The sequence below is a fragment of the Micromys minutus genome, assembly GCF_963924665.1.
Source record: "Micromys minutus genome assembly, chromosome: X".
NCBI classification, from domain to species: Eukaryota; Metazoa; Chordata; class Mammalia; order Rodentia; family Muridae; genus Micromys; species Micromys minutus.
The window spans coordinates 101,270,062-101,292,854 of record NC_137970.1 but is presented as its reverse complement, the minus strand read 5'-3'; the positions used below and the strand labels follow the sequence as shown (position 1 = coordinate 101,292,854).

At 36.0% G+C, this 22,793-nt stretch overlaps 1 protein-coding gene across 1 annotated transcript in view; it reads left to right on the top strand.

The window, feature by feature from the left end:
• ZNF280C (zinc finger protein 280C) overlaps positions 1 to 22,793 on the top strand; it is a gene marked incomplete at its 5' end in the record, with an annotated part of 38,969 nt that overhangs the window by 15,848 nt on the left and 328 nt on the right. The window contains 11 exons of the mRNA XM_080911001.1: positions 1,375 to 1,539; positions 1,667 to 1,776; positions 4,591 to 4,811; positions 6,783 to 6,940; positions 7,251 to 7,351; positions 7,950 to 8,096; positions 13,877 to 14,008; positions 15,725 to 16,023; positions 17,361 to 17,498; positions 18,931 to 18,993; positions 22,588 to 22,706. Coding sequence (XP_080767127.1) covers positions 1,375 to 1,539; positions 1,667 to 1,776; positions 4,591 to 4,811; positions 6,783 to 6,940; positions 7,251 to 7,351; positions 7,950 to 8,096; positions 13,877 to 14,008; positions 15,725 to 16,023; positions 17,361 to 17,498; positions 18,931 to 18,993; positions 22,588 to 22,706 — 1,653 coding nt within the window. The remainder of the gene's footprint in view (positions 1 to 1,374; positions 1,540 to 1,666; positions 1,777 to 4,590; positions 4,812 to 6,782; positions 6,941 to 7,250; positions 7,352 to 7,949; positions 8,097 to 13,876; positions 14,009 to 15,724; positions 16,024 to 17,360; positions 17,499 to 18,930; positions 18,994 to 22,587; positions 22,707 to 22,793) is intronic.

Sequence of the window (22,793 nt, the reverse complement as noted above, 5' to 3'; positions counted from 1 at the left end):
ACCTAAGTTGGGTCCCTAGAACCCACATAGTCACAGTAGAGAATCAGCTCCATACTATGTACAGATACACATTAAATAAACAAACTGATAAAGATTTTAAAAGCCAGAAAGGTGACTCAGCAAGTAAAGGTGACTGTCACTAAGCCTGATGATCTGAGTATGATCTTTGATTCTGGCAAGTTGTCCTCTAACCTCTACAGGTATACCATGATGTAAATGTACTCACATACATACTTACATATATTTTAATGGTTTTCTTCTGAAATAAGGGCCTTCATGTTATATTTTGTATATATTATATGGTGGAAATATCGCTAATCATTCTTGAATGCTTTTCATGTGTGATTATATATATGTATATAAGTGTTGTGTGTGCCTTTTATTTATGTTTTTTTAATGTAGGAGTGCTCTGTCTGCACATATACCTACATGCCAGAAGAGGGCACTAGATCCCTTTATAGATGGTTGTGAGCCACCATGTGGTTGCTGGGAACTGAACTCAGGACGTCTGGAAGAGTAGCCAGTGTTCTTAATCACTGAGCCATCTCTCCAGCCCAGTGCCTAGTAATATCATGACATACTAATACTTGAGTAAAACATAATTATGAATTTTATAATCCTTTGGGAGCTAAGATACATTTTCAAATACAACCATTTCTTCCAAGGAAATCTCTATTCAGAGTACAAAAGTCATATAAAATAAATGGAAAGGCTTTGTCTAAATTACTCATTATGTTTAATTCACTCCAGGGATAATAATTGGAAGACCATTGTGGAAACTCTAGATATTTTTTTTCACATGAATGAGTGAATTGTTTTTGTTTCTACCACTTACATAAGGAACAACCAAATAAATTATTTGTCAGGTTATTAGTTGGGAGAAGACCAAATTCAATTTTTATTAGGTATCTTAAGATTTTTTAAACACCTTTAAAGAATTCTCCTGAATTTTAAAATGATTACTTTGTAAGTTAAAATATATTTAATCAACAAAACATAGATTCATTTGTAAGAACTTAGCTCAAAGAAAAAGATTCTTTTTTCTGTCTCTTTCTTTTTTGCTATATCATTGTTATTGTGGCTTTGTGTTCTGTGGTGTGTATGCTTTTGTCCTCTCTGCCTGTGTTCTTTAGTAAATAGCTCCATTTGAAAGTATCTTTTTAATTTTTTCATAAAGCTTAGTTTGTGAGTCTTAAATTGCTTTCTTGTACAGTTTATGCTTTTCAGTTATATAAGTTTTCGTCATTTCAGTTAGCTCTGAGGCATTTTTGCTACATTTTAAATGTTAAAGCCATTTTCATAGCAAATTTACATAAGTAATATTTTGTGCTAAAGCATTTATAAATATCTTTTCTGGTGTTCAAATTTTTGTAGGTATCGATCAAACTTTAGGATTAAAACATCCTTCCACTTCCAAAGTAAATAGTGTTAATCCAAAGAAGCCAAAGACTAATGCAAGCATTTCTGAAACAAGCCCTTGCTCTTTGTTACCTTTAACCCAGTCTCCTTCAGTGGCATCTTCCCAGATTGTACTATCAAGTAAGTATGAAATCTTACATGGGAAATGTATAAGTTAGAGACAAATTTTAGGAATTATATTTTTAAAAGATGTTTAAGTTTTTAAAAAGAGCATTTTTTATTCACTAAAGTCCTTAATATATTTTAGATATGAATACCTCAACAATTCAGTCTGCAATCAGATCACCTTCACTAAGATCTTGTCCGAAGTGCAAGGTTAAGTTCAGTCTTTTGGATCCTTTGAAGTGCCACATGAAGGTAAAATAGTTTCAAATTTGAGTTTTGAAAATGATGAACTATTAAGAACAATACACAGTAAATAGTTGTCTAGATATTTAAATGATAAGACTTCTTTTATTGCCATTTTTATATGAGTAAAAAAATAATTTTCAAAATGATTATACAAAATTTAAATTCTTCCAGGCCATGAAATTATAAAACTTAAGTTCATCATGTATACACCATAATATGTGTTTTTAAATTTGCAGTAAATTAAATGGTATGTGTGATTTTAATTGAAAATGAATAAACCATAATATTTTATTGACTAAATCATGCCAGTTTTATACTTCTCATAAAGCAGGTATTTTACTAATTAATCTTTCATATGACTTAAAATTTCTATTTTAATTTTTACATGGTGTCACAGTCATTTTATATTTCTCAATGGAAATCTTCATTTTATATCTTAATTTTCCACAATTTCCTAATGGAGCATTATGAAATGATAGTTTTAACTCAATCCAGAGTAAGGTTTGTAAATGAATTCTGGCTTTATATTGGTATTTCAAGCTCCTGAACTTGAATTTTTAGATAAATTTGAAGCTACTAAAAATAGGAGATTTAGAGGGATTTCTAATTAGAATATGTTATTTATTGATAAATTAATAAAACAGTATTCTAAGGTATCTTTGTAAGATAGTCCATCCTATCTTTGCCTGCCCCATGTAAATGGCAGTGAAGGAGGGGGCAGGAAAAACAGTAGAATTCCAAGATAGGAAGAGTGCACAGAACTGGCTTGGGAAAAGATCCTGCTCACTGTTCCAAAGCAAAAGATTTTTTATTTAATCCGGGAGAAAGGTAAAGGGGTGACAATGAGTGTTCAAAATTCCAAATACAAATTGCAGGTCACATTGGAATCCCAAAGAACGGTGTTCTAGTACCAGCAAAGGGATGACTCAGGAGCAGGATAGACGAATTTGTAGGTGGCAGAGAATGGAAGCAGCCAAAAAGCTTCTCTTTTCTTTTATGTGGGTTGCCAATAGACTGACTGAGATTTAGGGTGGCTCTCCCCTGTCAAATAATTCGAACGAACAAAAAAAAAAAAAATCCCTCGTGGGTGTGCCTAGCTGCTTGGGTTTTAGGTAATTTCACATGTGGTCAACTTGACAGCCAAGATTAGCCATCACAGTCAGTGATGTAAAACTCTTTCAGAAGTGGCCAGATGCAATCAACCATGACTTTAGGTTTTGAATACAGCACAGATAAAATTTCCCGAGATTTAATTATATGGTAATTTTTTTCTGAAAGTAAATTTCTCCTGTTCATGCATAAGCTCCTTTCCATTGTCCTGCCATCTCTGTCTATTTTTAAGTTATTTTAGGATGTATTTAATGTTGTTGTTGTTATTGAGGTGCTACTGAATTATAAAATTCTCACAATGTTTCCTAAGACTTTAAAGTTTATATATCCAGCAATTAAAATTCTATGATTTGCAAATACTTTCTCCCATTTTACTTTTGTTCTCCGGTTATTATTTTAAAGATTGACTTGTTTTTATTTTATGTATTTGGGTGCTTTGTTCACATGAATGTCTGCACCATTTGCATACCTGGTGTTCTTAGAGGCTAGAATAGGCCTTGGCTCCCCTGGGACTACAGTTACAAACAGGACAATGTAGGTGCTCACAATTGAACCCTGGGTACTCTGGAAGAATAGTCAGTGCTCTTAACTGCTGAGTCACCTCTCCAGTCTGCTCCAGTTATTCTTAAATGAGATTTTGATTTTATTTCAAGGCAAATATCCCCCATGAAACATTTAGGTTTTATAGATAGACCATACTGAGATTTTAAGAATGTAACTGAAAACACTATGTGAGTCGCACATTATTTAGTGCCTTGTGTTAGGAGAATGACATATCAACTGTGCTCAAAGTCTAGTTCCAATTATATTTTACTCAAGTATTAGTATGTCATTAGATAACTAGGCACCAGGCTAGAGAGATGGTTTAGCGGTTAAGAGCACTGGCTGCCCTTCCAGAGGTCCTGAGTTCAATTCCCAGCAACCACATGGTGGCTCACATCTATAGTAAAATCTTGGACCCTCTTCTGGCTTGCAGATGTACATGCAGATATTCAGACATTAAATAAAAAACTTTTTTTAAAAAAAGATAATTGGTCCCATGAGAAGAATAAAATTATCAACTAACCAATCCTGCCACAGCTCCCAGGGACTAAAACACCAACCAATGAGTACACATGGAGAGACTCATGGCTCTAGGTGCATATGCAGCAGAGGATAGTATTGTCTGGCATCAGTGGGAGGAGAGGCCTTTGGTCCAGTGAAGGCTCATTCTCCCAGTGTAGGGGAATGCCAAGGTGCTGAGGTGGGAGAGGGTGGTTGGGAGAGGGAGCACCTTCATGGAGGCAATGGGAGGGGAAGGGGGATGGGATTGGGGGGAGGGGATAACACCTGAAATGTAAATACAGAGAATATCCAATAAAAAGGAAAAATTAAAAAAAGATAATTGGGCTTCATATATAATGATATATGTAACTTTTAAATTATATTTGACATTAGTATAAAATGTATGGTTATGGGCCAAAAAGCAATTGATTAAATATTACTCCAAAAAGAAAAGTTACAAGCTACTACATATATAAATCTCTTCAGACTTAAAGTTTGTCATTTGTTTTGGAAGTTATTTCTTTCATTAAATAAAGTGCTGGTGTTTATGGTTGGAATATTTTGCATAAGGAAGGAAGCTAGTGTTTTGGTGGGTATCTTTTCATATTGCTAAGCATAGATTTTTATAAGAGTTGCAAATAAAACATGCTGTTTCTCCTCTTTCAGCGTTGCTGCCCAAACATGATAAATAACTTTCTGGAAACTCTCAAGTCAGAAAATTCAAAGGCTGTAAGCAAAGTGATCTTTGACTCAGATAAAGAAAAACTGATAATGCTAGTTAGTGATTTTTATTATGGAAGACATGAAGGAACTAAAGGGGATGACCTGAAGACTCCCACAACTTTCAAATGCTTCAGTTGCACAAAAGTTCTTAAAAATAATATTAGGTATGTAGGTATTCATTTTCATTTGTTTGAAAAGAAACAAAAATTTGCACCTTGATCTTTTAATATAGGCACCGTATTTTTTTTTTTTTTTTTTTGTTATCCTGGGTAAATCACTGTAATACTTCTGCTAAGAAAAGCTATTTCTTGTGCTGGGTATCTTTATTTTCTCTTCCATTTTCATAGTTTGATACCTGAATCTACCCAGTTCTAATTTTTCAAATAGCTAAAAAAAAAAAAAGAGAAGTTCACGATGTACACAACATTTCTGCTTTGATTTTTGTACAATTGAAACATTTTAAACACAGATATAATTCCCAATGGAGTTCTAAAGACTTTGTGAGACAGGGTCTCCCTCTATAGCAATTCACTATGTAGACTAGGCTGGCCTTAAACTCGGAGATGTGCCTGTTTCTGCCTCCTTAGTACTACTGGCTGGGGTTAAAGGCATGTGCTACCATGCCTGGTTGAAATTCAAAAAATGTTATAAATTTTTGTCTTAAAATTTAAAAACTTGGATTTTATTATCAAAATCACATGGCATGTTGAGTATTTATCATCATTCGTAAAGCAAGTAACAGAATAACTGATTTTTTTATTGCTTTTATAGCCTGATAATATTTGATTTGGTGCATGGCAGTAATCCCATTACTTGAGATGGTAAAACAACAGGATTGTGAAAATATCCTGGGCTACCTAGAGACCCTGTCTCCAAAAAAAAAAGTAGATATTATAGATTGTAATTATGGCCAGCTATAGCTCACAGTTCTTTATAAAGCCTATCAGTTTAAAGCCTATAATCCCAGCACTCTGAAAATGGGAGTAGGAGGATCAGAAGTTCAAGACAGGCCTCAGCTATGGAATGAGTTTAAGGCCAGCTTGGGTTATGTGAGACTGTTTCAACAGAAAGGAGTGCTTTGGTGGCGGTGAGAAAAGCGTTGATGCCCAAACCCTTCGCAGTTGCTTCTTTACACTGATAATTTCTTTTAGGATGGTTTTCTGTAGAGACTCACAGTGAATTATTGTAAATAGCCAACCTAATATTACAATTGCTACATGTTGCTGTTGTTTCTTTTCCCTCCCATCTTAGCTTCCCCAGTTCTAATATAGCAGGTGTAAGCCACCACACCAGCAAAAGCATTTTGATTGACTGAGTTGTTTTACTTTGAAATTCAGTCTGGTAAAGGCTTCAACACAGGTATACCCATTTATATATTAAGCTCTCCCATGAAACGTTAGAATTCCCTCTCATCTGAATCCTTTTTTAGGGAAGCTGAGATAACAGAATGTAAAACTGAGCAAGTGGATGATGGTGTTCCAGAGGTTAACACTCTGCAAGGAAAATATTTTTTGTATTACAATTTTTGACACTGTGACAATTATTTGGTAATAGAATCTGATATATTTCCTTGACTAACCGTAAGTTCATAAACTCTAATGAATCCTGCTATCTCAACCTCCTAGTAATTAGTTGTACGGACACATGCCAGGCTAAAGTATTGTCTTTATTAATATTCTGTTGCCGTGAGCGAATACCATGACCCAGGCAACTAATAAAATAAAGCATTTAATTTGTGGTCATGATTACAAAGGGTAATTGAGTCCATGACCACCATGGCAGGGAGCGTGGCAGTGGACAGTCAGGCTGACAGCTTACATTTTGAGACCTCATAAGGCACACAGAGAGGCGGAAAGTTAACTGGGAATAGCGAGGCCTTTTGAAACCTCAAAGCCCGCCTCCAGCAACACACCTTCTCCAACAAAGCTACACCTAATCTAATCCAAACAGGATTATATGCGCCTATGGGGGTGAACTCATGCCAATCACACTACAAGTGTATGATTTTCTAGGTGATATTAAAGCCTTATAGGTAATATTTTCACTATCAGCCATTTAAAAATTTTAGGATATGATAATTATTTGTAAATCTTTCGTTGTTATACATTTTGTCCATGTTTTACCATCATCTGTAGATTTATGAACCACATGAAACACCACTTGGAATTTGAAAAGCAGAACAATGAGACCTGGGAAAGCCACACTACGTGCCAGCATTGCTACCGGCAGTATCCCAACCCTTTCCAGCTACAGTGCCACATTGAGAGTACACATACTCCTCATGATTTTTCTAGTAAGTGACATTTTTACATCATTTAATTATCTGATCATGAGGGAACATTAAGGATTCTGTTGGAAAGTTTATAGAGGATGTTTCACATTTAAAACCAACGCCCTTATTTCCTGCTTTGTAGGTAGCATAGCACTGTGCAGCTCTAGAATCAGGCTACATCCACAGTTCCTCCAAACAGTATTAGTCAGTAGTGATTAGATCGCTAGAATCACCTGTTCTAGTAGTGTTACTGTATTATTTAATTATACAAAATGAACCCTGTTTTCATAAGCATGTGAAAAATGCTGTAATGTGTTTTTCCCCCTTTCAGCTATTTGCAAAATCTGTGAATTGTCATTTGAAACAGAGCATCTGCTTTTACAACATATGAAGGACACTCATAAACCTGGTGAAATGCCGTATATTTGCCAGGTATACACATGTTTATCAGATACTTTGCTCTCTGCTCAATGTCTGCCTTACATGAAGTAGTATTGTTTCTTTTGATTTCTTAAGCATTTCAATTAAATGAGTTAGTATACTAAAATTGAAAAGCCCTTGTGTTCAGTGACTTACACTTGACCCAACTCATGCATTGTATATGGGTGTACTGAACTGGAGTTGGCCTTCCTGTTCATGGTTCTCTGTCTTGCTGGAGAAAGACAAACATGGACTTGTTTATCATATAACAAAGATTATACACGTCAGGGAAATAGGAATACTAGAGAAACTAATGAAATATATTTTGACTAGTGTTTTTCCAGAGGTTGAAGTGACTCTGGCTTAGCCTTTAAAATACGAAGAAGAAATGATCTTTTATATTTCAGGAAAAACATAAATAAGTGCTTGAAAATGTAAGTCACCCTGAGGAATGGTAGATCTGAAAAGAGGAATCATGTCTGGCTATGGTTCGAAATATCTCTAGTGCAGGATGTTTTTCTAACCCAATGATATATCACTACTAATTTGACGTATATTGTATGCAAGTTATAAAATGTTGTGTTGAACTTGACTTTATTTATATTTCTAGGTTTGCCAGTTTAGGTCATCAATATTTTCTGATGTAGAAACTCACTTTAGATCATCTCACGAAAACACTAAGAACTTGCTGTGCCCGTTCTGCCTCAAAGTTAGTAGAATGGCAACCCCGTATATGAATCACTACATGAGACATCAGGTGAGGTCTACTTTAGTTCTTCACATGGTCTTATTGAAAAGGCATAAGGACTTAGAACAGTAATTACATTTATTCCTGACAGAAAGCAAACATGTTCAAAGTGTCATGTTTAATTTATAATTTATGCTGACTTACGAAACATCTAACTTCTTTTTTCACCTGCTTTCAGATAATACTGAGGCCCATAACCAGTGAATTTTCTGAAAGGTATCACTAGAAACAGGAACCACAGAATAAAAAAGAGGGAAATGGGATAAACAAGTGGGGTGTTGAAGCATCCAATATTAGTAGAAACTATGATCTTGTGGTGATTTTGAAGAGCAGAGGAAAGCATTTGAAGTGAGGAAGCTAAGGATTTTGCTTTTCTTCCTCTTCAAGTGTCCTTTCCACTTCCTAGTCCGTTGTTGTATTTGCTGTGAGGCTATAAGTATCTGTGATCGCTTACCCAGGATGGTTTCTAATACTAGCTGCTAAGAGGAAACAGCTGTGACTCTTATAACCAGATTAGTAAACTATGTTTAGAGTGTAATTTGCCTCCTATGTGGATTTTGCCAATTCTACTCTATAATTTCTAAGATACCAGTATTGGTGTTTATACATCTTTCTTGAGTTCTGACTTTGAGTTCACCTAGTCTTTTTCTGAAACTGTTAGCCTGGCCTTTGTCTGAAAACTTTGGCGAAACTGTGACCCCTTCATTTATTTGCCTGAAAGAGCATTGAACAGGATTTACTGGACATGTACTAAACTTTTGTCTTCTCACTGTATTTTCTTATTATCAATTGTATTTTGTTGCCAATTTCCTCAGCCCTGCTGCTAACATGACTTTGCTTCGGTCATTAAATAATAAAATTAACTTCTTGTTAACTGGGGGAAAAAAAAACCTTTCACCCTTAAAAAAAGTCTGACAAAAAAAAATCAATCTGTTTGTTTACCTTCTTCTTTTCTCTTTCCTCTCTTTACCTCCCCTCCCCCCTCATTTACAAGAACTCACCGTGTAGTCCTGGCTGGCCTGGAACTCTCTATATAGACCCTGCTGACCTCAAAGTCACAGAGATCCACCTTCTTCTGACTCTGTTCCAAATACTAGCATTGAAGACACTCTCTTCCATACCCAGCCACAAAATCTAGTAAAGGATTTCCCTTAGATAATTCTCCTATCAAATACTTTCTGATAAAAGAAATGACTGGACTTTCAGAATTCAGAGTTAAAACAATGTTTTGAGACAGGGTCCCTGTATATTGTCCTGGCTGTCCTGGAACTTACTATATTGAACCAGGCTGGCCTTGAATTCACTGAGCTCCTTCTGCTGTCTTAATTGCTTGCATTAAAGGCATGTGCCACGGTGACTAGTCTAAATTTTTTGTTTATGTTCATAAACAAGAAGTAATAGAAAATTGTTTTTTATTTTATTAAACCTGGTTACATGAAGTTATTTCCATTCAAAGTCTTTAATGTGCTTTGAACATCTCTCTCCCTTGTCCACCACCTTCCTCTTTCATATCGGGACCCTATTGTTAGTCTCTGTTCCCCTAGACAGTTTCTGTTCTGTTTTCAGTGATTAGTTTGGGGTAAATTAATAACAAATCTAAGAGAATGCTTAGAAGTTGGTGCCTGGTATCCTCCAGAATCTTGACAGTGTACCTTTATCCTTAATCTTTTTCTTAATTCATTTCACTGTAATAAACAAAACTGTGAGTATAGCAACTTCTGAGTCTCCGAAGTTATTCTACTGAATCAACACACCGGGCGATATTCCCAGAGATCGTTGATATACCTTATATCAACGTTGAGTAGTCTCTTAATCTACACAGGCGTCTATCTATGACACACTGTCATAAACCAAATGGCTCAAATAACAATAAACATTTATGTATCACAGTTCTAGAGGCTGAAAAGTCTGATTTCAAGGCACTAGAATTGTGTCCAGCAAAGGCAAAGAAACCTCTCTTTTCTAAGGACATTATCCCATGTAGGAGGGTTTTGCCTTCATGATCTAATTACCTTCCAGATACTCTGTCTCCCAAAGATAATACATTGGAGCGCAGGATTTCAACACAAGAATTTGTGTAAGTGTCTGAGACTCAGAAACTGCTATACTCGTGGCTCCATTTATTAAGTTTGGAATACCTAAGAGATGGACATTCAGCAGGAAAGAGGAAACAAATCTTTTGATAAAGCGTATTGTGTATTTCTCAAGTATATTCAGTTTGAGTCATTATTCACAAAAGACCAAAAAGCCAGAGCTGAGCAGTTTTAGTCTTGTACTGGAAATTACTTTATTAATACATTAAGTATTATTAAACTTATTGTTTATTATTTTTGAAGATTTTGGTTATAACATTTTTCTAAAAAGACGATAACGAGAAATAGTACAGTGTACATATTTAAGAAAGATTAAAGTTTTTGTATGTGCTAAATAATTTTATAAACTTCTTAGAAGTAAAAGTAATTACAAACAACTAATCACTTGCATTATGATGACCAATGATCCCTTTATGTGCATTATCTTAACAGACATCCTGTGAAATGAGGATATGATTATTTCTATTTTATAGAAGAGAAAACAGAGCTTTATACAAAATCAACAATGATGGGTTCAAAAAGGCAGAAACTGCACATAGTTAATTCTACTCTTGAAAACCCTTCAACTCCATCAAAAAGTATTATATGCTTGTCAAAATTTTTAGTACAGGGAACATTTTGTGCTCTGCTTTATCCCTTGTTTTATTTGTTTGTTTGTTTGTTAACCTTTGAGACAAATCACTGTCTCTCTGGTTGAATGTCATGTTATTTCTGTATCTTCCTCAACCTTGGTATCTTGCAACATACATACATAAGAAAGATGTGCAAAATTTACGTTTAGTTAATTAATTCAAATTAATTAGATATTAGATTAATATCTCCAACCCAAGCCTGTGGGGAAATGTTCTCTGAATGGAATAGGAGACATTTTAAACTCCTTGAATTGTGCTCAGTGCTGATATGTGTTGTTCATTCTCTCCGTGCCTTTCTTAGCTAGAGTTTCTATTGCTATGAAGAGACGCCATGACCAAGGCAACATTTAATTGGGGCTAACTTACAGGTTCAAGAGGTTTAGTCCATTATCATCAAAGCAGGAAGCAAGGTGCTGGAGGAGCTGAGAGTTCTACATCTTGTTCTAAAGGCAAACAGGAGAAGACTGGCTTCTAGGCAACTATGAGGAGGGTCTCAGAGCCCACCCTCACAGTAAGATACTCCCTCCAACAAGGCCACACCTCCTAATAGTGCCACTCCCTGGGCCAAACTTATTCAAGCCACCACAAATAGGTTCTCTTTTTTCATATGAGTTGATCAACGAGGGCCTCTCCATAGGGGATAGAACAATATGTAATATGACCATCAGAAAGAGAACATTCCAAACAGTAGGAACATTTTAAGTGGGTTAGATAGTAAGGTGAGCATATACTTGGGATGTTGGTGGAATAGCACGGGTGTTAATGTGACTACAGCAAAGGAAAGAAGCAATGGGAAAAGTCATAGCTGAGGTTGTGGTAATGGATGGCAAACCAGATTAAGTAGGCCTTGTGGGTAAGAATCAGGATTCCTGAGTGTTCATGGAAAGCCAGTAGAGGGACTTCAGCAACTAAAAAATGCATAACATTTTTAAGATCACCCCAACAGCTTTGGAAAGGACCATAGTAGTGGATAAAGGAGAGAAGCAGGAGCCTGTTTCAAAGTCTATAGTGGCTTTAAACTAGTATGGGTGGTAGCAGTGGTTGAAGGTAGTGAAAATACAAAGATAAATGTTTTAACCATATTGCTAATAACATAGTATATAGCTTATATTAATGTGTAAGAAAGAGAAGAATTAAGAGTAACCAAGTCCATTTTGTTATGAGATGCTAAAGGAAGGGAAATTCCATATACTGAGATACTGTAAAAAATATGGAACAAGTAGATTTTTAAATGTATAATAATATTTTGAAATTTTAATATTATCTTGCCCCTTTTCCTCTCTCCAACCCCTCCCATATACCCTGCCTTCTTGTTGTCTCTCAACTTCATAGCTTCATTTTCTTTACTTGTTACACACACCAAACACACACAGACATATGCACACCTCTAAATATAATCTGCTTAGTCCATGTAATGTTACCTGTATGCATATGATCTCAGGACTAACCAGGAGGTATTGGATAAACAATGGGGGGCTCTTTTGTGATACTTTTACAGGGAAGTATATAGTGCTCTGTTCCATTCTGAACAGGAAAGAGAAGTTACTATTGCCAAGGGAATAGGTGAATTTGTGTCAGTGACATATGAAATCTTCAGGTTCTGAGTATTCATGATATCACTGAATATTATATAAAATAGTATAATATTATGTAAAATAGAAATATTACATTTATGCTGTACATCACTTTGAATATCATGAAGAACTTATATTTGCCTGCTGGGCACCAGTAACTGTACTAGATACTTTCTTGTACAATTCTTTGTTTTGGTTTTCCTTGATGATTATATGTTTATAAAGAAACACTTATATGCTTGTGGAAATATAGATTTATAAAGAAATTTTACATTTTTATGCACAAAAATTATATATATGTATACACATATAATATGTGCAGTCAATGAGAATGTATAAATATTTCAATTAACAGATATAGAAAGAACACTAGATGGCTATAAACAAGTGACCTAGTTTCTCTAGAGTTCTGTTTTGTGTTAGCAAAATAATAATTTGCTTGTTTGAGGACTTAGTGAAAGGATTATCAAACAGTAAATTGGAAAGAATTCTTTTATGTGTCCATATGCATGCAGCTCAACCTCATAACCTCTATTGATGTGTGTCTATTTAAGTTTAAACCCACAAAGAAATTATAAAATTACTTTCTCAGTTGCTCTTCTTACATTTAAACTCACTGTCCACTTGTAAATGGTAGGTTTTACCATGGACAATGAAACCACAAAATGTTCTGTTGGACAGATTTGTCATTTAAATCTATTTCTATTTTATTTATAACTTTCTTAAGAGTTTCTGGTTAGAATTTGTTTTTGTTTTTGTGTTTTTGGTTAGTTGGTGGTTGGTTGTTTTGGTTTGTTTTTTTCTTGAAGTTGTTCATTTGTTTAAGATCTTATCTTGTATCTCTGGCTGGCCTGAAACTTGCTATGTAGACCAGGCTGGCTCAAACTGAGAGATCTACCTGCCCCTGACCTCTAAGGCTAGGGATAAAGGCATGTACAGCCATGCCCACCTAGGTTTATTTTTCTTTTGTTTTAAAAGTTTAATTTGCTTTATTAACTGGTTAAACAAATGAAGATATCAAAGTAAAATATTTATATTTTCTAAGAATAAAAATAAAATTAATTCATTGTGGTAATCTTGAATGCTTGGATAGTTTATATATTAAATGTACAATCAAAGTTGCTTAAAAAGATGGACTAAAGCACTTGCCTAACCTACCTGAAATTCATCTCCAGTATTTCAAAAACAAACGAATGAATGAATGAACCAATTTGCATTCTTCTACATGCTGACATCCAGATTTTAAATTACAGAGATAGTCAAAGAGCAGGTCTCAGTGTTAGAGGTAGGTTTTTGTATCTCTGATCATATGGTGCATATCTATAATCCTAGCACTTGCAAAGCTGAAACAGGAGGATCACAAGACACCAACAAAGTCTACCACATGCAGATTTTTAAGGGCAACTGGGACTGTATAGTGAGACTCTTTTTCAGAAGAGAAGAGAAAAGAAAAGATATTTTAATATTATTTCTAACTTTTTTATAAACAGAAAAAAGGAATCTATCGTTGCCCAAAATGCAGACTACAGTTTTTGACCTCCAAGGAGAAAATCGATCATAAGTTAGAACATCGTACATTTATAAAGCCTAAAGAACTAGAAGGATTGCCTCCTGGAACAAAAGTAAGTATTAAATATGTTGTATTTTTCCATTTTGTCTAATAAGCTCCTGGGCTAGGTAAGGTAGTGCATGCCTTCAATCCTAGTGCACAGGAGGCAGAGGCAGGTGGATATCTGAGTTTGAAGATAATGGCTACATGACTGTGTCTCAAAAACAGAAAAAAAGGAAGGAAGAGGAGAAACTCCTATCTGGTCTTAAAATCTATTGAATAGAATATTAATTTTTTTCTTATTGTTATTAAGAAATAAAGTTAAGATTTTATTCTTTTTAGTGTGTGTGTGTGTGTGTGTGTGTGTGTGTGTGTGTGTGTTAAGAACTAAAGTTAATATTATACTACTTTTTTAACCCACAGGTATGTGTGTGTGTGTGTTTGTGTGTGTGTGTGTGTGTGTACATGAGCATGTGCTCACGTGCTCACGTGCTCATGTGCTATGTACCTGTATGGGCCAAACTAAGGCATCAGATACATGCCATGGGGCTGCAGGCAGTCGTGAGCTGGCCTACATGGATTCTGGGAACTAAACTCTGGTCCTCTGCAAGAGCATCAAATGTTCTTAACTGCTGAGCCATCTGTGTTTCCAACCAAGTTGTATTGTTCTTATACTCCAAACGTAAAAACTTTGGACTGCTGTTTGAGTTGGTTGACATATGGTTTGAGACATTCCTCTGTAGACTCACTGAAGCTGAGTCACTGAGTTGTTTTTGTATTCTATAAGCCATTTATTTAAATATATTACCTGCTAAACTACAAGGCCTTTGAGACTGAAAGTCACGCTTCATTTATTGTGTTCCAAGCATCTATCATAGTGCTTTGAGCCTCATAGACATGTGAAAGTTCATGTTACTGAATCCCCTAACAGAGAAACAGATTCTTTCCCTGGATAACAGTACTGTTTTTTACTTACTAAGCAGACATTTGACTATAAACTTCGTTTTCCCTGTTTGCCATATTTTTCCCTCTGGCTACTTTATATAAAGTTTGCTCTTGAATATTTGGTCCAGCAGATGTATGGGTTGATAATCCAAAGTGAAATTATTCCTTTTATTTTATTTTTTTCTTAATTAATTAATTTATTTCATTTATGTGAGTACACTGTTGCTATCTTCAGTCTCACCAGAAGAGGGCATCAGATCCCATATAGATGGTTGTGAGACATTATGTGGTTGCTGAGATTTGAACTCAGGACCTCTGGAAGAGCAGTTAGTGCTCTTAACCACTGAGCCATTTCTCCAGCCCCCCAAATTATTCCTTTTATATTTGGGTTTTAGTGCATACATTTTTTTATATCTGCTATTAGAATGGCCTAAAATAATATAGAACAATACTATGAACATCTAGAGTAAGAAATGCATTCCAGTGTAACTTCTTGCAATCCATTTATTCCCTGTTGAGACTAGAAATACTAATGTGAATATTGCAAACCTCCAAAATTTTCCTATTGTAATATAATGACATTAATAATTTTTGTCGGGCTGGAGAGATGGCCCATCTGTAGTCCCAGAATGTGAGAGGCAGAGATGGGATGCTTGTGGTTCAAGCTAGCTAGCTAGCTAGGCTAGCCAAATCAGCAGGCTCTGTGTTCAAGTGAGAGCCTGCTTCAGAATATATGCATGTAAACACACTCACACATATTAGATAACCGAATGTAAGGCCTTACAAACAGTGTTTTAGTACCATTTTCATAACCTTCTAAACATATTCTGATTTGTTTTCTTAGGTTACCATTCGAGCTTCATTAGGATCTGTTCAATCAAGAGCGTCAAGCCCGCCTTCTAGTACTGTCACAAGCCCTTCTTTTCAGCTCTCAGTGCCAAAGTCTAAAAGTACAACTACTAAGAACAACTCAAAAGTATCTGCAAATAAAGCTAACCCTCAAACAAGTTCAACCACGGCTGGTAAGCCCAGTGCAAGTAAGCCAGGTACAGGTCCAACTAAATCCAAAGCCAAGCCATCCTACAAGCAAAAGAGACAGCGCACCAGGAAAAATAAATTCAGCATAGATTTGAAGAACTTAAGGTACTCCCTTTACTCATTATATGTGATACTAATGTAATTTCAAAAGTTAAATGCGTATCACCATGTCAAAGAACCTTCTTACACACTTACTTGACAATCATTTTTCTATTATGAAGACTTAGCAGATAATAAAATGGTACTTTTTACAGCTGGTGAGCAGAATTAGAACTGCTGTGATTATTCTGTGATTCTAATCTTTTGCACTAATCTTAAACATTGTATTTTTGCCTTATGACATTTAATTGCTTAACTAAGTCTTTTTTCCCCTAGGGAACTATTTACATGTGTTAGACATTTTGCACTTGTTTTAGCTTATTACTTCAAGGCACATTTTCAAAATTTAAATATCTATTTGATAATCTTTTTTATTCTGTCATACAGCCTCCCAGTTCCCTCCCTCAACTTTCCCTTTCCCCTGGGTCCACTGCTCCTTCATTTCCCTTCCGAAAAGAGGAGGTCTCCCAGGGATGTCAACTGAACGAGACATAATAAGACAGCAATAAGACTAGGAACAAAGCTTCATATCAAGGCTGAATGAGACAACCTACTGGTTGAAAAAGGTCTCGAGTACAGGCAAAAGAATCAAAGGTGCTCCCTCTCGCAGTGTTAGGAGGCCCACAAATACCCCCAAGCTAAACAACCACAGGATTATGCAGAGGACCTAGAACAGACCCATGAAGGCTCTGTGCTTGCCTTTTCAGTTAGTTGTGAGTCTCTATGAGACCTGCTTAGTTCTGTGTCCCTGGTCTGATGTTCTCAACCCTTCTAGCTCCTACAATCCTTCCTCCCCCATTTCTGAAGGGTTTCTGGAGCCCCACCTAATGTTTGGGTCTGGGACTCTGTATCTGCTTCCATCAGCTTCCAGAGGAAGCCTCTGATGACAGTTGGGCTAAGTGCCTATCTATGATTATAGCAGAATAGTATTAGGAACGGTTTCATTGATTTTTGTTGTTGTTGTTGTTGTTTTGTTCAGTCAAGTTAGCTCTTCTTCAGGTCTCTGAGCCATCCAGCCACCTAGGCAATGTTGGCATGGGCTTCCTCTCATGACTTGGGTCATTGGTTGGCCACTTTCACAATATTCACATGTGTTAAGCTTTTAACTTACTTGCTTCAAAGCAACTTTTCAAAATTTAAATAATCTTAAAGATCTCCATCGATTAATTGTTAATAAGGGTTTGCTTAACCTTGTAATACATACATCCTTTCAATTTCTTAATGTCAAAATCGTTTTAATTTTCTATTATGAATACAAATTACTGATAATTTTAATAAATGAATAATTTATTTTTTTTAATTTCTTGTTTTTATTGTATAATATATTTTTCCATCTCCATAAGGTGTCACCAGGGAAATCACACGTGTATTGAGTGCCATTCCAAAATAAAGGATTTTTCAAGCCACTTTTCTACATATATAAATTGTGATTTTTGCAAGTATACCACTAACTGTAACAAAGCCTTTACAAATCATATGAGGTGAGTTGAACATGCCAGTCAAAATTACCATTCTGGTCTGAGAGGGTACATCACTGCCTAACATACATAAAGTTCTAGGTTCAATCCCCAGCACACACAAAAAAAATGCCATCCAGATTTAATGGCTTCTACCTATAATTCTAACACTTGGGAGGTAGAGGCAGAAAGATCAGGAATTCGAGCTTATCTCCGGCTGTTTATTAATTTTAAAGCTAGCCTGGAATTCATGAGACGCTATCAAAAATTACTACTCTTCAAGGAGTTTGTTGGTTGGTTTGTTTGTTTGTTTTAAAGACACAGTTGTCCTATTGCAAGCAAGTGTGTCTTATCAGGGAAGTAGGAACATAGAAGTAGAGAATGTCTAGAATGTTGTATGTTTTTAAGTGTAATAATTTATAAAAACAGTGGGACAAAAATTATAAAAAAGTTAAATTAATAAAAGTACAATGGGTTTATTAAGTAAGTGCATGTTTTAAAACTTATTTTTATTTTATGTGTATTAATGTGTTGCCTACTTATGTATACATGCGCTGAGTTGATGTAGTGCTCACGGATACCAGAAGATAGTGTCAGATATTTTTCAGGAGTGGGGTCACGGAAGATTTCAAACTACCATGTGGGTGCTAGGAAATGAAGCCAAGTCTTCTAAAAAGAAAAAAGCAACAAGTACTGTTAATTGCTGAGCCATCTCTACTGTGTAAGCTCTAGGATTTTTAATGATGCTAGAGAGCATTCATTGCTTCTCCTTCACGTCAACCTTCCATCTTTGCCTTCATTCAGTGGCAAACACAGAAAACTCAACTTATACCCAAATGTGTGCTTACTCTCTAAAAACAGTAATGTTATCTGGGAAAAGAATCTTTTTCTTCATAAGTAGATTCAGTAACTCCAGCATCAGGGGATCTGATGTTCTTTTCTAGCCTCCATGAGTACCAGGAATGCAAGTGGCGCACAGGCTTACACACGCAGCCAAAACACTCATAAAATAAAGAAATAAATCTTTTTTTAAAAAAGAGAAAAACTTGTAAAGAGAGAGAGAGAAAAATTAAATGGTAGAAAAAGACATGCCAACAAGAAGAGGTGTTCTGGTGGATGGCCATCACACTATGTTGCACAGGAGAAGGGACAAGTGCGTTCTTATAGGGACACAAATCCTGTGTGGAAGGATTCTGCTTTTGTAGCCTAATTATTTCCCAAAGTCTTTCCTAATGCCATCACATTGATTGAGGCGACAGGAGGTTAAATCGTAACATTAGTGGATGGGAACTGACCACAGGCTGTACCAGTGATTGATAGAACCTCAGTACTTGTGTCACCACTAGCTTCTCTTCAAAAGTAAGAAAATAAACATAGACTTGAAAACATGCTCAAAGTTAATATAAATTATCAGATCATAAAGGTAATAAAATCTCGTCTGTCTTTTATCTATCAGCTCTCACAATGACCACCCAAATAAGCAGTTTTATATTTTTAAGAAGCATTCGCGGGCTCTCAGGTAATTAATTGATCTTTTTCTGTTCTTTGTATTTAAAAATTGTAATTACACTTTCTAACCAGGTGTTTAAATTAGGTATACCTAATTTAAAATCTAAATGATTGTCACTGGACGTGATATGTTTGTTGCTATATTCTTAGAACAAATGACTAACCTGTTTCAGTGATGCCAGATACTGAGTTGAAACTTTCATGTATTTACACTGTAAAATGAAAAAGAGTCTTTTAGCAATATTTGATTGGGTGTAAGTTTATTAAAATGCTGTAATACTTAAAATTAATGTATACTATTTATAAATCTCAGCTTTATTCTTGCTAAAACGTACTTTATTTTATTATGCGTGTCTTGCCTGTATAAATAGATATATGTGCACCACATGCATGTAGGCACCCATGCAAACAAGACAAGGGCATTGGAGTGCCCTAAAACCGTAGTTACAGACAGTTGTGAGCCATTGATCATGTGGGTTCTGGGAATCAAACTTGGGTTTTGTGGAAAAGCAACTAGTGCTTTTAATGGAGCCTTCTCTCCAGTCTCTCGCTTTTGCTTTTTATGGGAGAAAAGTGCACACATCACAGTGATGAAGATGACTTGGTACCAACTTTTAAAAAGGTAGAATTTAAATCCGGTAACATGATGCACACCTTTAATCCCAGCATTTGAGAGTCGGAGGCAGATGGATCTCTGTGAATTCAAGGCCAACCTGGTTTACATAGTGAGTTCCAGTTCATCCAGAGCTACATAGGGAGCCCCTATCTCAAAAAATAGATAATTTATTGGGAGGACATAAAGAAGTGAACATAAATAGATGCAATAATATCAGGAAATGTATTATAGATACAATGAGGGTTACTTACTTCAGAAGAAATAGAGGCGTCTGCTTAAAAGATGTACAAAGTTTGGGTGTGATGCTTTATACCTTTAATCCCAGGACTCAGGAGGCAGAGGCCGGTGGAGCTCTGTGAGTTGGAGGCCAGTCTGGTCTACAGAGTGAGTTCCAGGACAGCCAGGCCTACACAGTGCAACTGTGTCTTGAAAATTTAAAAAGAAAAAAAAAAGATCTATAAAGATTCACGAAGAAGAAAGCATAGATTGGAATATGGGGAAATAATTTTTGAGTTTAGATGCAGACTTTTTTAATCCAAGAATGTTCTAAAGAATTAAGAATTGATTTTACTTTGAAAGACATTGAGAAAGTCACAGATGTTTCGGGTGAATCAAGGGTTTAGAAGGAAGATGAATTTGGAGGAGTAAACATAGTGAGTTGTAGCTTCATAAACCACAGAGTAGCTAAGGCTGTTATTTACTAATAAATTGGGCTAGGACTAGAGAGGCAGTGAAGAGGTTAAGCGCACTTGTCGCTCTTGCAGAGACTCTAGGTTCCTGTCCCAGCACATATACAAGGACATGGCTTGCAACCATTCACAATCCCAGTTTCAGGAGAATCTGATGTTCCAACTTCCATGGTACATATACATACTTGTAGGCAAAGCACTCATACACAGGAAATAAAATAAGTCTTTTTTAAGCCAAAAAGAAAGAACAGAGAAGCTGGAGAGATGGCTCAGCAGTTAAGAGCACTGTCTGCTCTTCCAGAGGACCTGGGTTCAATTCTCACCACCCACATAGCAGATCACATTTGTAACTCCAGTTCCATGGGATCCAATACCCTCACACAGATATGCCTGCAGGCAAAACAACAATAAACATAAATAAAGCAATGAGCTCGGAGAGACTAAATCACCAACCAAAGAGCAGGCAGAGGCTGAACCTAGGTCCCCACACATTTGTAGCACAAGTGCTGTGGGTCTTCATGTGGGTCCCAAGCCACTGTAGCAAAGGCTGTCTCTGACTCTGTTGCCTGTCTTTGGATCCATTTCCCCTAGCTGAGCTGCTTTGTTTAGCCCCAGAGGGAGAGGATGTGCTTAGTCCTGCTGCCACTTGGTGTTCCAGGGTATGGAGAGGAGAAAAGTAGGGCTGCAATCAGGATGTAGAGTGAGTGGATGGATGGATGGATGGATGGATGGATGGATGGATGGATGGATGGATGGATGGATAGAAAGCCCTAAAGACTAAATTAATTAAATAATTTTAAAAGAAGCTCATTTGTTAAAATGAAAGAAAAATCTTACAACAAATTGCATATACTACTCTAAAAGTGGGCTCTGGAATCAAACAGCTACATTTCAAACATGGGGCTGGCCTTAGATAAGTTACTAAACAGGACACGATCCTCTTCAGAAAAGTGGTCTTTAGAATGCCTGTCTTTTAGGGGTCATTTAGGTCATTTGTTTAGAAGAGATAGGTCTAAAAGCCTCAGCTTAATACAGTGTGAATGACATATTAAGTTATTAAATATTTAAAACATCTGAAGTGTTTTTATTAAACCTTAGTGGCAAGGAAGTGACATCATAAGAGGAATCAGGGGAAAGGTGGTTTAGGAGAGAAAACGTGATTCTTATGTGTACCGCACCTGGTTGTAAATCTAAAATAGGATGTTAAGACCAGAGCTGCAGATGAAAAGAATTAGCATAAGGTATACTACTAAGTTTTAGACTTATAAAAATCTGAGGTGTTTTATATGATGAAGCTGGGTGTGGTGGCTCACACCTATAATTCCAGCACTGGGGAAAGGAAGCAGGAACATCCTGAGTTCAAGGCCCCACCGGGCTAATAGTAAGACCCTATCTCAAAACACACAAAACACAAATAAAATCTCAGGTATGTATATGCTTTGTTAACAAACTAATAATTATATTAAATTACTGAATTTACAGTCTTTATACCTCTTCTAACTTTATTCTGACTTAAATACACTGGATTATATGCTTCATAAACTGAACCTTTTTGTTTGCTGATGTGTCCAAAATACCTAATAATTTTGTATATAGAGAACATCATAGTGCTTATTAGCTTTAAAGAGATTTTAAAATCTTTTTCAGACCTCTATATTTCTTTTTTGTTGTTCTTGTTAGGTTTTTGGGGTTGTTTTTTGGATTATTTATTTATCTTATGTATATGAGTACACTGTAGCTGTCTTCAGACATACTAGAAGCTGGCATCAGATTTCATTGCAGATGGTTGTGAGCCACCATGTGGTTGCTGCGAATTGAACTCAGGACCTCTGGAAGAGCAGTCAGTGCTCTTAACCACTGAGCCATCTCTCCAGCTTCAAATGTTATCTTTGAAGCCAAGGCATGGAATCACTGTGATTATACAACTTATACAAGTTGCTAGTTGAGCCAAGACTGTTTTGGGTCTCCGGATTTGAATATTTTAGCAACAAATTGAGAATATACAATTTATAAAATACTAAAAGATAGCATAATTTAGCAATGCCTAGGCTATTTTCTTGAGAATCTTTTTTTTTTTCGGGGCCTGTAAATATAGGGCCTTGCACATGCAAAGTAAATACTGCCTGCAACCCCAACCCTTTGTGAAACATATTAGATAGATCATATTTACAGCAGATTGGGAAATGACAGTGATAGCACTTGAAATAAAAATCAGGGGTTATTACACAGAACAATTACTGAATTTATGCATGGATTTCCACATACGATCCTCTGTCTTATTAGTCTTCTCTTTTCATAGGGGCATCACTCTAGTGTGCCTTAAATGTGACTTCCTAGCTGATACTTCTGGCTTAGACCGTATGGCTAAACACTTAAATCAACGTAAAACTCATACTTGCCAAGTTGTAATAGAGAATGGTATGTACATGCGTCTGTTCCTTTGAATTTATGATCTATGGGGCCAGTAGTTTTTCTCTATCACAGTGTGAGCTCTTAAAATTCAAA